We start from the raw sequence: 19,912 nt of genomic DNA, 5'->3' as shown, positions 1-19,912 counted from the left end.
TTTAAGAAAACACAGAAATTCAATTTTACTACATTTTGTCAATTTGGTTCCCAAAGTAACTGACAGTTACTCATTTCATCTTCTCTCCAACTTATCAGACTTTAATTTAGTAATGTGATATAAATGGCTTTATTTTGCATTTTTCCAATTATTGGTAGGATAACTTTTTATGTTTGCTGGAGTCGTTTTCATTCCTCTGTGAAATTATTGTTGAAGTCTTTTGTCCATTTTCCTATTATCTTTCTGTCTTTTTCTTAATAATTTAAAGCATTCTTTTTTAAATCATTCTGAATATAAATACACCACTGGCTACAGAATATGTATTACCATGTCTTCTCCCCTACTATAGTGTTTTCACTTAATTATGGAGTCTCATTTTACTGAAACTTTACACATTAAATTTATCATCATCCTTGTGATTTTTTGCTTCTTATTCTATAACTCAAGATTTTAATCATCTCCAATTTTCCTCTAAAGGTTTTTCAGTTTTGCTTTAACTGTTTTGGCTTTCAACCCATCTGAACTTATTTTTGTATATGATGTAGGGCTTTAACTGAATTTTTCCCATATGTCAAATTTTAGATATTTCCAAGTATACTCCATATGCCAATTTTGCCAATTTTTTGAATATCTATACTTGACCCACTAATATATGTATCATTTAATATTTTTCCTATTGAGGTTTCTTATTTTTCTTGTTTTTAACTAAAGATATACATATGCAAAGTTTAAAAGTCAAATAACTCTGTAAGGCTTATCAAGGAAAAGTCCCTAGCTCCCTATCTTACCAATGCCTTTTCCAGAATCACAGAGAACAGCACTTTCAATTCTGAATAAATAGCTAGGATTACTTCTATATTTGCTTCCTTACACTAAGTAGATTTCTTCATTCTTAGTTTCAGACAATATCCCTGGCTGCCATCTTTAGAAAATAAAGATGAGCTCTTACACAGTCATAGACATGTGTTCCCTCTCCAGACAAGCTGCATATCTATAACTTTATTTAAATCAATATTATTTGCAAGTAAGACATGTAGCATTGTATATTTTTATTACAATTTTTCTTAGACTCCATTTTTATCTGTATATATTTATTTAACACAATATTTTAGAAAAAGATAGTAAACTTATCATTTCCAGAGAAAACATACATTGGAACTATACTTTTGAGAACTACAATTCTTAAAATGTCTCTATTCTACTCTAATGCTTAGTATTACTTGGTTGAGCTTAAAATTCTAACATGGAAAGCATTTTCAGATATTGAAGCTGTTATCCACTGTCTTTGGGAATTTTGTATTGACTTTTCAGGGTGCTGTGCTATTGAGTCCCATTATTGATTTTTTTCTCTCTAGAAGCTTTTAGTCTCTTCTATCTCTACTTTTCAGGTTGAATTTTGGTGTGTGTCTTTATTTTTCTGGGGCTTATTGACCTCTTTTATTCTTCAAACACATATACTACAATTCTTGAAATGTATTTTGAATTACTGATTTGTAATTTCCTCTCCATCTAAAATTTTATGTTCTTTATTTTTATAACTTCTATTACTCAAAAATCAAGTTTTCTAAAATAATCAAATTTCTTATTTTTTTATCCTACTTTCTACCTAACCATTGTAAATAATACTCACCTTATCTTCAAATCATCAATTGATTTACTTTCAAAATTTTCATTTCTAGGAGCCCATTTTCCTTTTTTGAATAATCTATTTTTATTAAAAAATCACACTTTTAACTCATGAATGTAAGATAGTCCATAAAGACTAAAGTTATAATCTTCCATATATTATCTCAATTTCTTTTATCCTACATAACATTTTGAAAAAAGAACAATAGCTTTTTGCAAATATCTAAATGATAACTAGCTATCCTTTCAAATTTAAGAGGGAAGCACTAGAAAAATGAGAATTTTGTGCCTAGGTAAGACACATTGACTTGGGATTCTCATCAGAAGGGGACATTTCAGTCGGAGGCCTCCAAATGTCAACATTTATATGTGCTTTCTACAGCTGGTCAGATTCCACAAGGTAAATTCACCCATCTCCTACTTGGAAGCTATAAATTTGGCTAATAGCATTCTAAAATTTAAGTGAATGAAGGGAACTACCGGTCTTACTACTAAGTGTGAATACTTAATCTCACTGTTTACAAAATAGTACTTACACCTTTAGTCATGCTTAGTAACATTAAGTATTAGTATCTTGATCAACATTTGCAGAGAATAAATCTATCTTCAAGTAGTGTGGAAGCCAGGCACATAGTCAGCTATACAGGATAGGAAAGGGATTTGGGGACTGAACAGCTAAATTTATGGGGTTTTAATAAAAATTTCTATTTTCAGGCCCACAAGCATCCTTGTTTTTAGACATACTCTACTCCAATTTGTAAGAGCTGTTCGGCTTCCATGGTACATATGTTCTTCTTTCAGAATGTTAGTTTAGATTCCAGCTATCTTAGGTCTTCCAGGTCAGATATCACTTACTTTTTTGCTGTTTTTCAGTTTTAGACTTTTTGTCTTATATCACTCTTTTTGCCGCCATTAATGTGTTCTTCATATCTTCTTTGTTTGTTTGTTTTTATTTTTATTTATAAATAACAGCAGAATGCATTACAATTCTTATTACAGATATAGTGCTCAATTTTTCATATCTCTGGTTGTATACATAGTATATTCACACCAATTCGTACATGTACTTTGGATAATAGTGATCATCACATTCAACCATCATTAATTACCCCCTGCCCCCTCCCTTCCCCTCCCACCCCTCTGCCCTATCTAGAGTTGGTCTATTCCTCCCATGCTCCCTCTCTCTATTCCACTATGAATCAGCTTCCTTATATCAAAGAAAACATTCAAAATTTGGTTTTGGGGATTGGCTAACTTCACTTGACATTATCTTCTCTAACTCCATCCATTTACCTGCAAATGCCATGATTTTATTCAAGGTTCAAGTGGCATTTTAGGAGCAGCTTGAAATATAGTGAACACATGTATTCAATGTGCTACGTTAATTGAAAGTCTCCCCCTTAATTAGTTTCAATTTCTATCTTATCTGCTTTCCCAATGGGTAAAATGGGGGTAAGGGGAGTTAAAGCAGTTTTCATAGTTGTAGCAGAGAATAAGATGGGAATAGCCTGAGGAAAAGAACTCTAAAGAAGATATGGTATCCAAATTACATCAGAAACCCTAATACATTGTTAATGGGAATGTAAAATGGTGCAGGCACTGTGGAGGATGGATCCTCAAAAAAATGAAACAAAATTACCATATGACCTAGAAACTCCAGTCCTGGGTATATACTTAGAAGAATTGAAACAGGTACACACATAAACACACACACAAAAATACATGCATATATCACAATAATCAAACGGTGGAAAACAACCCAAATGTCCATAAACAGATAATAGATAACCAAATTCTAGTATATAAATACTGAGGAATTTGACCAATTGATGAAAGTACTTTATTATTCTGCCATAAAAAGAATGATATACTGATACAAGAGGTATTATGGATGAACCAGGAAAACAAGCTAAGTTAAAGAAGCCGAATATTAAAGAAAGACCACATGTTATATGACTGTAATATAAGACAATTGTAGTTTTGTGGGTTAGTCTCTGTCTTCTATTCTGTACCATTGGTCTACCACTCTGTTTTAGTGCCAATACCATGCTGTTTTTGTTACTATTGCTCTGTAGTATGCTGTTTTTGTTACTATTGCTCTATAGTATAGTTTAAGGTCTGGTACAGTGATGCCACCTGCTTCACTCTTCCTGCTAAGGATTTATTTAGCTATTCTGGGTCTCTTATCTTTCCAGATGAATTTCATGATTGCTTTTCCTATTTCTGTGAGGAAGCTAATGGGATTTTGATCTTCTTGCATTAAATTGAAATTGCATTAAATCTGTATAGTGCTTTGGTAGTATGGTCATTTTGATAATATTTAGTCTGCCTATCCAAGAGCAAGGTAGATGTTTCCATCTTCTAAGGTCTTCTTTGATTTCTTTTTTTAGGGTTCTGTAGTTTTCATTGTATAGATCTTTCACCTCTTTTGTTGATTTATTTTTTTGAGGCTATTGTAAATGGGGTAGTTTCCCTCATTTCCCTCTCAGAGGATTTTCACTGATATACAGCAACAATAAGTGTTGGTGTGGATGTTGGGAAAAAGGTACACTCATACATTGCTGATGGGACTGCAAATTGGTGCAGCCAAGTATGGAGATTCCTTGGAAAACTGGGAATAGAACCACCATTTATTTGACCCAGCTATCCCTCTCCTCAGCCTATACTCAAAGGACTTAAAAACAGCATATTACAGGGACACAGCTACATCAATGTTTACAGCAGCACAATTCACAATAGCTCAACTGTGGAACCAACCTAGATGCCCCTCAATAGATGAATGGATAAAAAAAATGTGGCATACATACACAATGGAATATTACTCAGCAATAAAAGAGAATAAAATCATGGCATTTGCAGGTAAATGGATGGTGCTGGAGAAGATAATGCTAAGTAAAGTTAAAGTTAGCCAATCCCCCCCAAAAAAGTGCCAAATATTTTCTCTGATTAAGGAGGGTGATTCATAGTGGGGTAGGGATGGAGAGCATGGGAGGAATAGATGAACTCTAGATAGGGAAGAGAGGTGAGGGGGAAAGGGACTGAGTAGGGGGTTAGCAAGGATGGTGGAATGTGATGACCATCATTATCCAAAGTACATGTAGAAGACACGAATTGGTGTGAACGTACTTTATATACAACAGAGATATGAAAAATTGTGCTATATATATGTAATAAGAATTGTAATTCATTTAAAAAGTAAATTTTACAAATTTAAAAATAAATAAACAAGCCCCTTAATGAAATAAAAGGAATACTGGGAGCTTGTCCAAGACTTAAAGTCAGTGTGATACAACCGATCAGATCGCTTATCTACTGACTCAATCATACTGATAACATGAATGAGCAAGGCTTCTCAGAAGTACTTGGCTTCCAAGATATTCTTCGTTTTAGTGAGTTTCTTCCTATTAAGGTCATATTTGCTCCCACATCTAAAAACTGAAGATAATAAATTGAGTAACCATGTTGAATACCAAAAGAACTTATTCTACAAGCCATATTTCTTCATAATATTATATCCTAAAAATTAGAGCCAAGAGTAAAAAGATGAATTGCCTTGAGTGCTTCAGTCTAAAGAAAAAAAAAACTGAGAAAAATCAACTGTTCTTAACTAAGAATAGAAGGAAAATATACAAAATTTAGGAGAACAGACTTACATAAAACCTAGGAAAAAGAACTGTCACTATCTAAGTAACTCAACTTTGATGTAATAATGACTCTAGGACACAATAATGGTATGGATAAGAAGTTGAATAAGACTGAGTTCCAGCCCTAAAGGCATTATAACAGTATTAAGGGGGGTTATTAAAGAGTGTTATGAAAATCCCCAAAGGAAAAGCACATAATTGTTTGTAACAGCAGAATTACTGCAATAATATTAACTTAAAGAGTATCAACTTGTGGTGGCACACGCTTGTAATCCCAGCTGCTTGGGAGGCTGAGGCAGGAGGACTGCAACTTCTTTCAATCTGGGCAAATTAATGAGACCCTGTCTCAAAACAAAAAATAAAGTTCTGGGGATGTAACTCAGTGACAGGTTCAATTGATTGACTGGTTCAATCCCCAAAACCACCCAAAAAAAATGTTAACTAAAATTTTACAAAATCTTAGTCTTTTTAAGTGGTTAAGTTTTCTAATATGAGTGGCCATAATATCCTTTAACCTAATAAAAATAAAGTCCCAGTTATTAATCAGTGTTATATATTATTTAATTCTTAAAACAACTAAGGAGTAAATATTCTTGTCAACTTGTTATAGATAAGGAAACAAGCTCATTAGGTAATTTCCTCAAAGTAAAACATCAAATGAAGACACAAACAGTGTGAATATACTTTGTTTACAACCAGAGATATGAAAAAATGTGCTCTATATGTGTAAAATGAATTATAATGCATTCTACTATCATATATAACAATTAGAAAAAATTTTTTAAAAAACAGATTTTCTTTACCACTATATTAAATTACCTCATCACACCATCAATATAGCTTTTTATATACAAATATTAACTTCATGGAAATAAAAAAAACTGGCTTTAAAAGTATGCAAATCCCTGCAGAAAAACATTATAGTACAGTAATAAAAATTTAATTATACATGACAGTAAATAATGTAGATAAATAATAAAACAATTCTACTTCAGAAGTTCTTTGTCTTTTAACATATGTAGCAGTAGAAAATGAAGAAGTCATTACTATTTCTAAGACATCACCTTTAATTATACTAAATCTTTAAAAAGAATCATATACAATATTTATGGTAGACACTGGTTATATTCAACAAATATTCCAGTACTCTTCCTTCAGGCAGAGGGTAAAGTTTTATTTCCCAATCTCTAGATGTTGAATATGCCAATGAACTGCAAACTGGATGGAATCCTTTGCTAACCAATGAAAGATACTGAAGAAGCCCATGGCCTCTATTAGGAACTCAGGTTCCTAAGTGTGGTCAGCCCACAAATCTGCCTTTTAACCAGAAATAAATGTGTTAATCAGCTTCGCATTTCTGTGACCAAAATACCCAACAAAACAACTTAAAGAAGTAAAAGTTTATTTTGGCTCACAGTTTCAGAGATTTCAGTTCATGACCACCCAACTCCACTGATCTGAGCATGAAGTGTGGCAAAACATTATGGTGAAGAGAGAGGGAGAGAGGGAAAGAGCAAGGGACTGGCTATGGAGAAGCAAACTCTTCCAGGTCACATCACCAGTGACCTAGTTCCCTCTAACTAGATCCAACTCCATCTATCTGATGAGGTCAGAGCCCACATGATTCAATCATTGCCTATAAATCCCAGCTCTGAACCTTGTTGCATGGGACCATGCCTTCAACATATCAGCTTTGTGGGGGGACATTCCAGATCCCATTTCCAGAAAAATAAATTATTCAGAGTAAATCTTCTGAACTTCAAGTATTTGCGGTAGACATGGATATGTGCTGCTCAGATCATCATCAGGGACCAGTGAATAGTTATCAGTTGTATGTTATTTCAGAAACTGCCTCAGTAGCAGAGGCCCACTTCACTTATTCACACTCTACCAAAAATGATCCACATGCAATGTCTGATCAATATAGGGGTATAAAGTCTTGGCCGTTTCAGCCCAACATGGGATAGCTCTGATCACCAACTTTACCTCCAGAGATCCTTGAGGGGTTAAGGTTATCTGCTCAGGACCACAACTCAACTTTTGCCTTTGTCTAATTCTGTTTAATCCCCTCAGCTCTCTCAAAGCCATTGATTCTTAGGATATTCTAATGAACATCATGAATACTACACTCTTATCCCAGAGTCTGCTTCCCAGAAAACCCAAACTATGACTGGGCCCAGGAGTGGTACAAAAAAGTAAGTAGTAAGATGGAATTTAGAAACTAGATCACGTATTACCAGACTAGCAAAGAACAATCCATTACTGGTGATAGGTGGAGCACAGACAGCCTTAACACAGAGGCCAATCATTCAATTGCTCAAACTTAAACCAGTGGCAGATTAAGAATAATAACTAAGAATGGAAAGGAATACTCCAGATGTTTAGTAACATATCTTTGAAAACTACAGGAGTAAGAGAAGTGTAAGAGGAAGGAGGAGAGGAAAAAGGGAGGTATCAGGAAATAAAATGGACCAAATTGACCAAAGATATGAAAAATTGTACTCTATATATGTAATATATGTAATGCATTCTGCTGTCATGTATTTAAAAAAATAAAATCAATAAAGCTAAAAAAATTCAAGGCTTAAAGGAAAAAAATAAAATAAAATTGACCAAATTTGTATTATGTGCACGTACAAATATGTCATAACATATCCCATTATTATGTATAATTATAATGCCTCCTGTTAAATTTGAAAAATTATGTAATATTGTATATATAAGAGGCATAAAAAAAATAAAATAAGGCAACATTATTTGATTGTGATAAAAGTCAAAAGACTTTTTCAAATTGGGAGCAGAGAAGGATTGTGGCATGTAGTTAGTAATTGCCTTATGTAAGTAGTAATTGCCTTGATGCCATTGACTTTATAAAAGTTCATATACCTGACTATGGACAATATATGCTTTTTTCTGAATGTGTATAATATTTCAATAAAGAGTTCAGTAGATTTTTTTTAAGTATGAGGAAAACTGTAACTATTATGATACTAAAATTGCAGGCCCACTGCTTAGCCCCACTTAATGAAAGGCTAAGAAAGACAGAGGGTCTTCTTAGTATCATATAAAGAGACTACCAGTTATGGAAGGTCTGCCAATTAGAAGGTCTGTTATTCGAAGGTCAAGGCCCTGAAGAAAAAGAACTGATACATGGAATGAGAACATCTGAATTGTTACCTGTAAAAATCTTGTCAAATTTTGAATTCCCAAAATTTCCTAAATCATCTGAAGCTATAGAAGTACATCATCCTATCTTCCTAAAAGTCTTCACCCTTTGCTTTAACACATCGCAGAGGCTTCTTTCCAGGAAGACCTGTGCCCTAGCTCAGAATCTGCTCACACTTCCCCTGCTAACCACTGGGTCTAGCTTGTATGAGGCATCAGCCTAACTCATCCAGTTAGGACAGCTATGGAAAGAAAGATACTAAACCTCAAAGGATCTATAAGACCCAGAAAGTATATATTGGTAGGAGCTAAGGGAATATACAAGGTAGCAAGTGCAGAGGGGAGCTTGGCCAAAGTGGCTAGAACCATATTATTGAATTAGAGTGAATTTATTGATTTGAAAGTACTCTCCCAAGACGCAGGATTTATCCCTCCAACAAGAATGCCAAGAGATGATGTGAATTTACTGTTAGCATGAATCTAGAAATTTGGGGAAATATGGCCGATGCCAAGTAAAGTCAAAATGCCAGAAATGCCATAGCAAGGAATTTTTAAAAATCTATGGATGTAAGCATGCTGGAATGAATATACCATTGAGTGTCAGAAAAGCTAACAGGTCATTGTATATACAAAAAAAAAAGCCAGAAGGTATGCCATTTACCAAAGCCATGAAGAATGTGATGGTGAAAGAGTCACTAGCCAGCCTCACTAAGAATGTAATGACTACTTCACAGGATAAAGCTGATGGTAGAAGAAACTATGGACAATATATGGAATGCTAGAGACACAGGACAATGGAAGCCAACTAGAGATACTTAACCACTGGAATCCAATCCAAGTACAGGATACTTACCATAATGAGTAGCAAGTCAAACAAAGTATCAGGCAAGGGAACCAACAGAATTATACAGATGTTTAACAAAACACAGCATCCCTAGAAGGAAAATACATGTGCAGCCAACAAGAGCATTACCTAACTTACATAATCAAAAAAATGAAGGATAAATTATCAGGACATTAATGGCAGATGCTACGAAAAAAGTCACAACTCATCACTCAGTTTCTGGACTTGAGCCATTTCTGAAAACCAGAACTAATAATTATAAAGTTCTGGGACCCAGGAGATAGGATCCTCCTATACCACTGCAAGTGTATGTGAAAATCCCCAAGTTCTTCCTAGAATCACCTAGAGTAATTTCACTGGGTAACTGAATCCTAGAGGGAAAGACAATGCAAACATTTCAAGTACTGTTGAATACAGGTCTGAATCAATACTGATATTGAGAAATATGAAATGCTATCACTGCCTCTCTGTTTAGCAGGGATACATGAAGATAAGGAAATAAATAGCAACTGGGTAAAGGTCTAGCTCAAAGTGGGTCTACTGGGGCATAGATTCACCCAGGAGTCATGTCTTCAGTCCCTGAATAAGTCATTGAAATACATATGCTTGGCAAATGGTCCTTGGTTATCACAATGGAAAGTGCTGGAAGTGCTATACCTGAGGCAATGTAATAAATTTTTAAATATTACATTCCAGAAAGAGGGGGTGACAGAAATTAATATCAGCTTAATGAAACTAAATAATGCACCAGGACAAAAACTATCGAGTTTCTATTTACATAATTGATCTGGGCCGTGAAAACTAAACAAAGTCTAAAGGATAACAATTGCCCACTACCAAGTAATAGCCTAAAGTGCAGGCACCACACAAGATACATATATTTGTTAGACCTGACTAACACAGCCATTGAACTGTCAAATGAGTTGTTAATCTTATTATAAAACAAGAGTTGATAACAGTTTGAAAGTTCACATGGAATGGAAAATATTATACTTCACAATTTTGCCTCAGAATAATATTATTTCTCTCTCCCTTTGTCATAACAAAGATATCCAACTGAATAACTTACAGAATACTGTACCAGTCTATACATTTGTGACAACATACTATTTGGACCAGGTGAGCAAGAATAACTAATGCAAGGGAGGATTTAAGACATACATGCTTCAAGGGGTAGAAGATTAAAACCTAAAAATATTCAGAGACTTTCTACATTGGTGAAATACTTAGGGGTCCAGTGGTCAAGAACATTCTGAACCATCTCATGTGAATTAAAACTCAAACTATTTTATCTCACAACTCCACTTACAAAGAAGGAAACAAACCATCTGGCAGGCCTCTTTGAGTTCTCTGTAACTTTTGTTTTTCTTTTTCGGTCTTTTTAAGATTATCTTTATATTGCCTAGGCTGAGTTTGAACTCTTGAACTCAAGTGATCTTCCCACTCAGATTCTCAAGTGCCAGGACTATAAGTACCTGCCTCTATACCCAGGTTCTCTTTGAGTTCTAAAAAGGCATCATATTCTACTCTTAAGAATACTATTCCATTCCTATCCTCTCCCTTGTTTGTTTGTTTTTCCCTTTCCCCTCATAACCTCTTATATGTAATTTTATATAACACTGAGGGTCTCCTTCCATTTCCATGCAATTTCCCTTCTCTCTCCCTTTCCCTCCCACCTCTCGTCCCCGTTTAATGTTAATCTTTTCCTCATGATCTTCCTCCCTGCTCTGTTCTTAGTTGCTCTCCTTTGAACAACCAATAAAAAAAAAAAAAAAGAATACTATTCCAATCCCCACACTGGAAGACAGCATAGGACTGTCAGCTCTGACTAGATGGCAATGGAGGACAAGAGCACTGCTGAAGGTCCAGGCTACACTGCAAGCAATGCTATAGCTAGGGACATATGACCCAGTAGTCACTCCAGCTATTGGTAATGTTACTGCTGGAAAAGGTAGCAAGTGAAATTTATGACAAGACCCAGTGAAAATGTCACCATACAGACTACACACATCAAAAACCATGCCATTTGGAGTAGAAAATTATACACCTCTGTTCATCTACTGGACTCTGGAAGAGACAGAATGCCTGGCCACAGATAATCAAATGACTATTGTTCCGAGTTTTTCATCATGAGTTGGCTCTGACACCAATAAGAACTCAAGGTGGACATAGTATCCAAGATCAAGTATGATCAAGACCACAGGGCACAAGCAATCTACATAAGCAGGTAGTCCAAGCTCCATGTCATCCACCATTTCTGCACCAGTACCACTCCCTCATCTTATAGTTATGGCCATATGGGGAATCCATTCTGCTCTGATAACAGGAGGAAATGTAAATATGCCAGTTTTATATTTGGTTAAAAATTAAATGTCTTAAAAATCAATGTTAAATTAATTTAACTTGTTGATATGTAGTCTATTCCCATTCTTACATTATGAAGTCTCCTACATTATTGGTCTCACTGCATACTCAATTCAAGGCTAAACAAACTAGAGTAAATTCTATATAGTTAGTGACATCATGAAAATGGACAGAAATACCATTTCATACCAACAGAAAAGCCACAGAAAATAAATAAATAAAACATATTCTCTGGAATAGAGATTTTTCCCTAAATTCTATGCTACAAGGTATCAGTTTACAAACTATAAATATATATATGATCAAAAAAAATCAGGGTTACTATTCTCTCAAAACCAAATTTCAACAAATAATACTATATCATCAGAACTATTTACCCATGAGGCTGGCCACAATTACAAAAAGAACTCAAGTTGAAACTCAGATATTAGCTTAGCAATTGAACATAAAATAATACAGATAGAAAACTCATATTGATCGCCTAATTTTTCTACAAATTCTCATGTCTTTCCATAAAAATATGCATTTGTTATGCTCTACAGAAAAACCTTGAAAATTGTTAATATTCCATTTTAAATGCCAGTTCATAAATTAATATTGTAAATTAATATTACATAGCACATAAAACAGATTTTATGTACATGAGTCTAAAACGCTCATATTTCAAACTCTTGTACTTAAAATGAAATGGATATAAAAAAATATTAACCATTTCAACTCGTTTGTAGTAGAAGAGTAAACTTTCTGAATATTGCCCCAAGTTTTTTTCCATTGTCCCTTAAATGATGGTACTTCACTTAAGATTTTGTTTATCTTCTCCTGTAGGTCAAAACTTCTTTCAACATTCTAAATGTGCACAATGTCCCCTAGGATATCTCATAAATACTTATAGCATCCCCTCAGGATTTTTTTCCCTAGCTTTCATTCAATAAACATTCAAGGATTTTCCTACTCTCTGGCAGGAAAGGTTGGCAATACTATTTGACACCCAATCCTAACTGAAATCAGTTTACAGTGTTTTAAAAGACAATGATATTTCCTGTTGGCTTCAATAGCCTTGATATAAAAATTATAATTGTAAGTTTCCTGAAAATAAATAATAACTGAATCCCTAGAATAAATTCTGCTTGGTCATAGTTTATTATACTTTTTCAACATGTTGGACTCTATTTACTAATATTATATTTGATATATTTGAGTTTAAATATACTACTATATTCCCCGGCCTTTTCCCCCCCAGGGGTTTCATTAAAACCTTTAAAAAATTCCCTTTCAGTGTACGTTTTCTTTCAAAAATCTTTATAATTTTTTTTTGTTTCCCAACCAATCTCTCAAAATGCTTAGAGATTTGTTAAAGATAGAAATTCATTGTTTAGAGGCTGGGGTTGTGGCTCAGCAGTAGAGCACTCACCTAGCAAGTGCGCACCCTGGGTTCGAGCCTCATCACCACATAAAAATAAATAAAGATATTGTGTTCAACTACAACAAAAATAAATAAATAAATATTTTTTAAAAAAAGAGATTCATTGTTTATTATTAATTTCTTTCTCCTTAATTTTCTACCTTGATCATTATTTCTATTTTGTGGGAGGGAGCAGGCATAATAAAATCCAAATGGATGTTAAATCTACTGATAAAAAATATTTTTGAGTTTTTCATTCTATTAATAAATATTAGATATCCTCATCCAAATTAAAAGATCATTCAAAATTTTCCTGTTAGATCAGGAAAAACTAACATCATAGTATAGTGGTAGGCTCAAAACACTTTGAGTTAATTTATTTTTTATTTTTTACATACATGACAATAGTGGAATGCATTACACTCATTATTACCTATTTATAGCACAAGTTTTCATAACTCTGAATATAAAGTATGTTCACATCAAATTATGCCATTATACATGTACTTTTTTTGCATTACAATTCTTAATACACATATATACCACAATTTTTCATATCTCTGTTTGTATATAAGGAATGTTGACACCAAATTCAAATCTTCATACATATATTTTGAACACTTTGAATTTAGACTTCACTTCATATTCTGAATATGCCACCTTATGACCTATATGACTTTGGATTTAACCATGGTAAATGACACTGTCTTCCCTATGAATTGAATTCAATAATACACATGCTAGATAGTTAAGAATTACATTATAAAGCATGTGTAAAGTACCAAGCACTATATAAAACCTTACACAGATAGTTCTCCCCTTTGTCAAAATGAAAAATCACTCTTTTTAAAAAAATTATTGGCTTGGTTTAAAAAAAAAAAAAAAGCTACTACCCAGAGGGAAAAAAATAACACCTTGAACAAAAGATACAGCTTAAAATAGTCAGTGGTTGGCTACTTCAGGGGGAGAAAAAAATGGGTGAATGATTTTAAGGGTTTTCCTAAAATAATACAAAATTATTTTAGGTGGTCAGGCAAGTGACAACCAATTTCAATCAAGGAAGAGTCCTAAAAACTCATAAATGCATAGAGAAATATCAACAGAAAGAGAAACTAATAAAATAACCTTCAAAAAACAAAAATAATTATAAACATAAAGAGTAAGCAAGCTGGAAATTTGATCATTTTGTTGGATTATTCTAAAAATTGATAATTTAATTTGAATATGATTTTGCTATGAAATTATATGCCTTACAAAACTGTATCCATTCTATATACCTACACACATGTCACACCATAGGATTCATACAAAATCATGTATGCTATGCTTCATAAATGAATTGATTTTTTAAGGGTACATGGAACTATGACTGCACTATATTATAAAATGGCTAAGCATATACATTATTCTGAATTACCAATTAAATTATATTCCTTCACATACAGAATTACTTTTCAGCTTTTATTAACTTTGTTTTTAAATAATCATCTACCAAGAAATTAATATCATAAGTAAAACCTTCATGTTCAGGAAATTTATTTTTAAACGCCATTATTAATTCAATCTGATTTGAAGTGTCAGCTAGTCTTCTTTCTGCAAGATATATTTCTCATACAAATCTTATCCTTGCCTGAATACGAAATAATCTAACTCAGGAAATTATATTTTCATGTTTCTGTTATCTTGTATTATCTTCCTAAAGAAAAATATGATTAATAAGTATTTTTCATCTTGTTTAGAATTCTGTCTGAATTCTGAATAGAAGACTATCTTTAGTACAAAGATCTCTTTAATCTTAAAAAGAGTATCATGGTGGCTTTCTGAAAGCAATAATAATACCAACAATAACAACAAAAATGAATATCTTTTTCATATTCTAAAATTTGACTTCATGCTAGATTTACAACAAGAACATTAAGTATGTATTGTGCTATATGTTACAGTTGATCCAGACTCATTCACTAGCTCTGGTTCTATTATTAGCTGTATTTCAGTTACTTTTTGAAAATAGATGTCCAGGACCTAATATCAAAGAATCTGATTATATAGTTCAGGTGTTTATTTCCCAACAACTTTCGCAGAAATGCCTAGGTATAGCCATGTCTGAAAATCACTAACATATACCCTCTACATCTATCATGCATAATAAAATGAGAACAGTGAAGGCAAGGTCATATCTTAAAGATTAATGATACTAATAGTATATAACTGATTAGAGTCCTAAAGCTGAAATTATACATTTTAGAGCAGAAAAATTAGAATTGGCACAAATATTCCTATTCATTTAAAAATCATATAACAATGCAAGCCACTAAGTCATCAGGTGCATTACAGTTAAATATACTAAAAAGTTCTAGCATACCATACTGAAGAGAAAAATAAGCAACATATTTTTTTCAAAACAGATCCATTTTCTATTTGGTTCACTTTGTGATGCTTCTTATCCATTTCCACAAAACATACTCCATAAGGAAAATAATTATTGTGAAAGACATTTTCTAATGTATGAAAAATAATTTTCTCAAGAAAATATTCCCAACACTGGGTGCTACCATCCTAGGAAGATAAACACAAACTATATGGGGGAAGTTTACTGGGAAATATATACAAATCATCAAATAAGATTAAAAAAACTTTCACTCTATGTTGAATTACATGGCTGCCTTTTGTGTTTTTGTTGTCAATATTATTAGCTCAGGGCCAAAAAAAAATCTTATGTTAAAATATAAAACTGTTTAAAATATGCCATCCTTCCTCTTGTCTGAACAGTTTGTTTAAAAAATAAAATTGATATTTTCTTCTATCTACAGCATTAAAAATCAAACATTACTAAATATAGGGTGTCTGATAATATATGTGGAATTAAAAACATACAATGGACCAAATCAATAAGCATGGTGTAGTTGAATAGGAAGACTAGCACAAGTTTCAGGAGTTACAAAAGGCTAATCTATCACTTAGGACCTATATAATTTCAGATAAGTTTCTGTTACTCTTGTCTGTTTAATATTCTGAGGACAATAACATCTTGTTACATGGTTAGAAATATTACAGATTTCTGTATACAATTCTCTTGGCATAGTATCTCACACTCTGCTAACAAGGAATTTTTTTTCTAACAAGGAATTTAATAAAAACAGTACTAATTAGAATAATGATAATCTAACCTCTTTCTTCCTCTCTTTTATGAAACAAAACCCTCTAATATTTCTTTACCTTAGTAAGATTTTTGACACATAAGACCTAAGATATAATCTTCAACAATATAAAAGAAATAAAAATAAATCCCCAATATGTCAGCTACCAAGTAGCTCAATATTAAATACTTCATCAAAGTAGAGACACTGTGTGGAAGCTCCTTGAAAAATCTTTTACAAGTTCGAAGTCCCACTGGGTGGATTTTTAACAATAACAACATTCTAAACTTTTCCTAATATTTTCCCCTAGAAGAAAACTGAACGAACAAATAAATAAAGTTTTAATCTTCCTCCATAAAAATAATCTATCTCATTACCATTGCCAGAATAGTATACTGATAGCCTCAGTATGTCAAGAATAAACCATAACAAGGTCACTGCCAGCCTGGATTCAGTGTTTCATCTGAACCGCTTTGCTGGATGCCAGATACTAATTTATGAGGCTTCTAAATGCTGAGACAGTCTCATGTTCATCATTAGTAACCATGTCAAATTATTATTTCAAAAAGGTTAAGGTTATCCAAGCATGCTGGTATGTACCTATAATCCCAGTTATCCCAGAAGCTGATATAGGAAGATAACAAGTTTGAGGCAAGCACTGACAGTTTAGTGAGATCCTTCCTACCTCAAAACAATATAAAAAGAGCTGGGAACTTAGCTCAGTGGTGGCACACTTGCCCACATGCATAAGGTCCTGGGGTCAATTCCCAGTACCACTCCAAAAAAAAAAAAAAAAAAAAAGGAAAAGATTTAATTATTTAGGATCAAATGATTAATCACAGACCAATGCTCACAGTTTTATATACTTAACTTTATTACTGGTAATTTCCTACAAAAGAAATTTACAACACAACAAATATCAATGTGCCTAATTAATAGTCACAAATTTCTTCATATGCTGCCACTTGAAATAATTTATCAAAGCAGACTATGCTTAAGAGCAAATGTATATTTCTAGCACCTATTCAATGTGCTATATTTTTTGGTCTCCTTTATTTTTATTTATCAAAATGTTTCCTGATATTCTCAATTTGGTATACTACATTATGCAATCCTGGAAGGTTCTCTTAAGTAATGCTAAATATATTTTAAATATCAGCTACATTTTCTCAATAATAATTCCTTCTCACAGAGAAGGAATGATGTCATTACAATGAGCTCCTGGATAGCTAAATTTAGTATTTCAATAAATGAATACATTTAAATATTCAGAAATCAACAGGACAGTAGCATAATTTAAATTAAGTGAAAAATACAAATGCACTTTATTTCTGAATCTCTGGGGGGAAAACCTTATTTAGTTCTTCTAGCCTGAGGTTTGTTATACATTTTCATTTTGTCTCATAATCTTACTTCTTTAGCTGTACCTTCTCCATACTCCTTTCTCTAGTTCTATCAGATTCCTATATTTAGTATCTGGAATATTTAATATAAATTCAGTTTTTCTCATTCCTACTAAATCTAAAATGTATGCATTCCTACTATTTGAAATTTACATAATTTGACAGCATTCCATATCTATCCATTATCAAAATTAATATAATAATAAACACAATAGACTGATACAGTACTCACATAGGGAGGGATACATTATATATATAAAAGCCTTCAAAAAGGACATTCAAAGATGGATTTCACTATTTTCTGTATCCACCACTAACTCACTCCACTACTTCTGTTCCCTTGGCTCTACACCAATACTAATATGCTGCAATTAGAGAGAATGCCACTCATAATATATCACTGAATTTACCTCTAAAATGACATATAAACATGCTGCCAAATGTATTTGAGAATATTTATGGGGAAATTTTCTGATATTTCCTACTTTATACAATCCTAACAGATACATACCTATGTCATATGCCAGGAAATCGGCAGAAAAACATTTTGCACCGTTACTCAAGGAAGTGTCATTATGGGTATTTCCTCCAAAAATAAGCATAGCTCCATTGATAAGAACAGCTGAATGAAGATATCTGGCAAACCCACTTTCTTTCAAAATAGTCCTACAGAATAAAATTTAAAAATGTATTACAAAAGATAAAGAGACCTCCCTGATTATATATATAAATTATATAAAGGGTTGAATTTGCATATAGAATTTTTCCTGGAATTGTGGAAAAAACAAGGCTTTCTTAACCATTTATAAATGACCACTTAAGTTTCAATATTTTTTTAAAAAATTGAATATTCTCAGTATCATAAAATGATTTTCAAACAAGTATCAAACAGAATTGTTAAAACTCAATTCGTTTTTGAATTATCTTTTCATTTATAAAGGTAGGAAACAAGTCTTCTTTAACTAGAGGCCCAAAACATCATAATTTTTAAAAAATTTTATTGGTGCATTATTACTATACATAATAGTGGGATTCATTATGATATGCACATTGTGATATGTACATGCACATAACATAATTTGGTCAATTTCATTCCCCAGTACCCCCCCTTTCCCTTCCCTCCTCCCTCTCCCTGACCCCCATTCTCTATACTACTGATCTCCTTTCTAATTTCATGATATCCCTTTTATTATTTATTTATTCTTTTTAGCTTCCACATGAGAGAATATGTATGACCCTTGATTCTCTGGGTTTCACTTATTTCACTTACATGCAAAACATCATTGCTTTTAAATACTAAAATAAGTAAAAAGTTAACCATAGTAAACTTACTAAAAATTCTATTTGGTTGAAATTATAGAACTCATATGGACCCCTAAATAAACTTTTTATTTAAATATAACATGCACAAAAGTGCAGATATCGTAAGTCTAAGATTCAGTGAACTTTCACAAGATGAACACAACTAAGTAATCAGCACCTAGATAAAAAAAATGAAACCAAACATTACTACTTTTCCAATTCTAAGAGCACAGATTTGCTTTGCTGTTTTTGTACGTTACACAAATGGAACACATATATTATACTCATTTGCGTGTAGGTTCTTTTGCTCAAGATTATTTTGGGACACATCTACACTTTTGTGTGTACCTAAAAATTAAAATTACAATGCATTTTAGAGAAATGGTAAATATTCAGGTTTTTTAATTAAAATGTAATTGAAAGTACTATGAATATATGCTCACAAGTATAATTTCTCTGAATGAATATATAATATAGGCAAATGATAATAAGAATTAATATTTTATAACTACCATGAATAAACACCTGGCACAAACAAATATGTATAGTATATATAGTTAGTACTATATAAGTAGTATCTCTAAAATTGTGGATTATAATGCTATTTTAATGCTTTAAAATGTAAGGGTGGGGCTGGGGCTGTAGCTCAGCGGTAGCACACTTGCCTAGCATGTGTGAGGCACTGGGTTTGATTCTCAGCACCACATATAAAGAAATAAATAAAATAAAGGTCTATCAACAATTTTTAAAAATTTTTTTAAAAAATGTAAGGGTGACTTTCAGAATGACAATAGGAGGCTTTTCTCAAACACCTTCCCAGGGGAAAGAACTATAGTTAGTATTTAGTTTTAATATATATTATAAATATATATGTATAATATATATTATATATTCATAGAAGCTAAAGCTAACACTAGTTACGTGTGTGTGTATATATATATCACTAGTTACATGTATATATATAAATGTAAGATCTCAGAAATTTTTAAGTAAAAGAGTAATAATTAAAGAATTTTTATTCAAGA

At 32.6% G+C, this 19,912-nt stretch overlaps 1 protein-coding gene across 8 annotated transcripts in view; it reads right to left on the bottom strand.

Annotated features, from left to right (window-relative positions):
• The window catches only part of Atrnl1 (attractin like 1), a 708,669-nt gene that overhangs the window by 578,924 nt on the left and 109,833 nt on the right, over positions 1-19,912 (bottom strand). For 7 of the 8 annotated variants that reach the window (XR_007349210.1, XR_007349211.1, XM_048807394.1 and 4 more), the window contains one exon: positions 18,097-18,251. The exons of the other annotated variant lie outside the window; for it this stretch is intronic. Coding sequence is in view for 5 of the 7 variants with exons in the window: in XM_048807394.1 (XP_048663351.1) it covers positions 18,097-18,251 (155 nt within the window). In the remaining 2 variants the exon portion in view is untranslated. The remainder of the gene's footprint in view (positions 1-18,096; positions 18,252-19,912) is intronic. 8 annotated transcript variants of the gene reach the window in all.

Source organism: Marmota marmota, unplaced genomic scaffold (assembly GCF_001458135.2).
Source record: "Marmota marmota marmota unplaced genomic scaffold, marMar, whole genome shotgun sequence".
In the NCBI taxonomy this organism is placed as follows: Eukaryota; Metazoa; Chordata; class Mammalia; order Rodentia; family Sciuridae; genus Marmota; species Marmota marmota.
The sequence above is the reverse complement of the archived record's forward strand: the minus strand, read 5'-3'. Positions and strand labels throughout refer to the sequence as shown.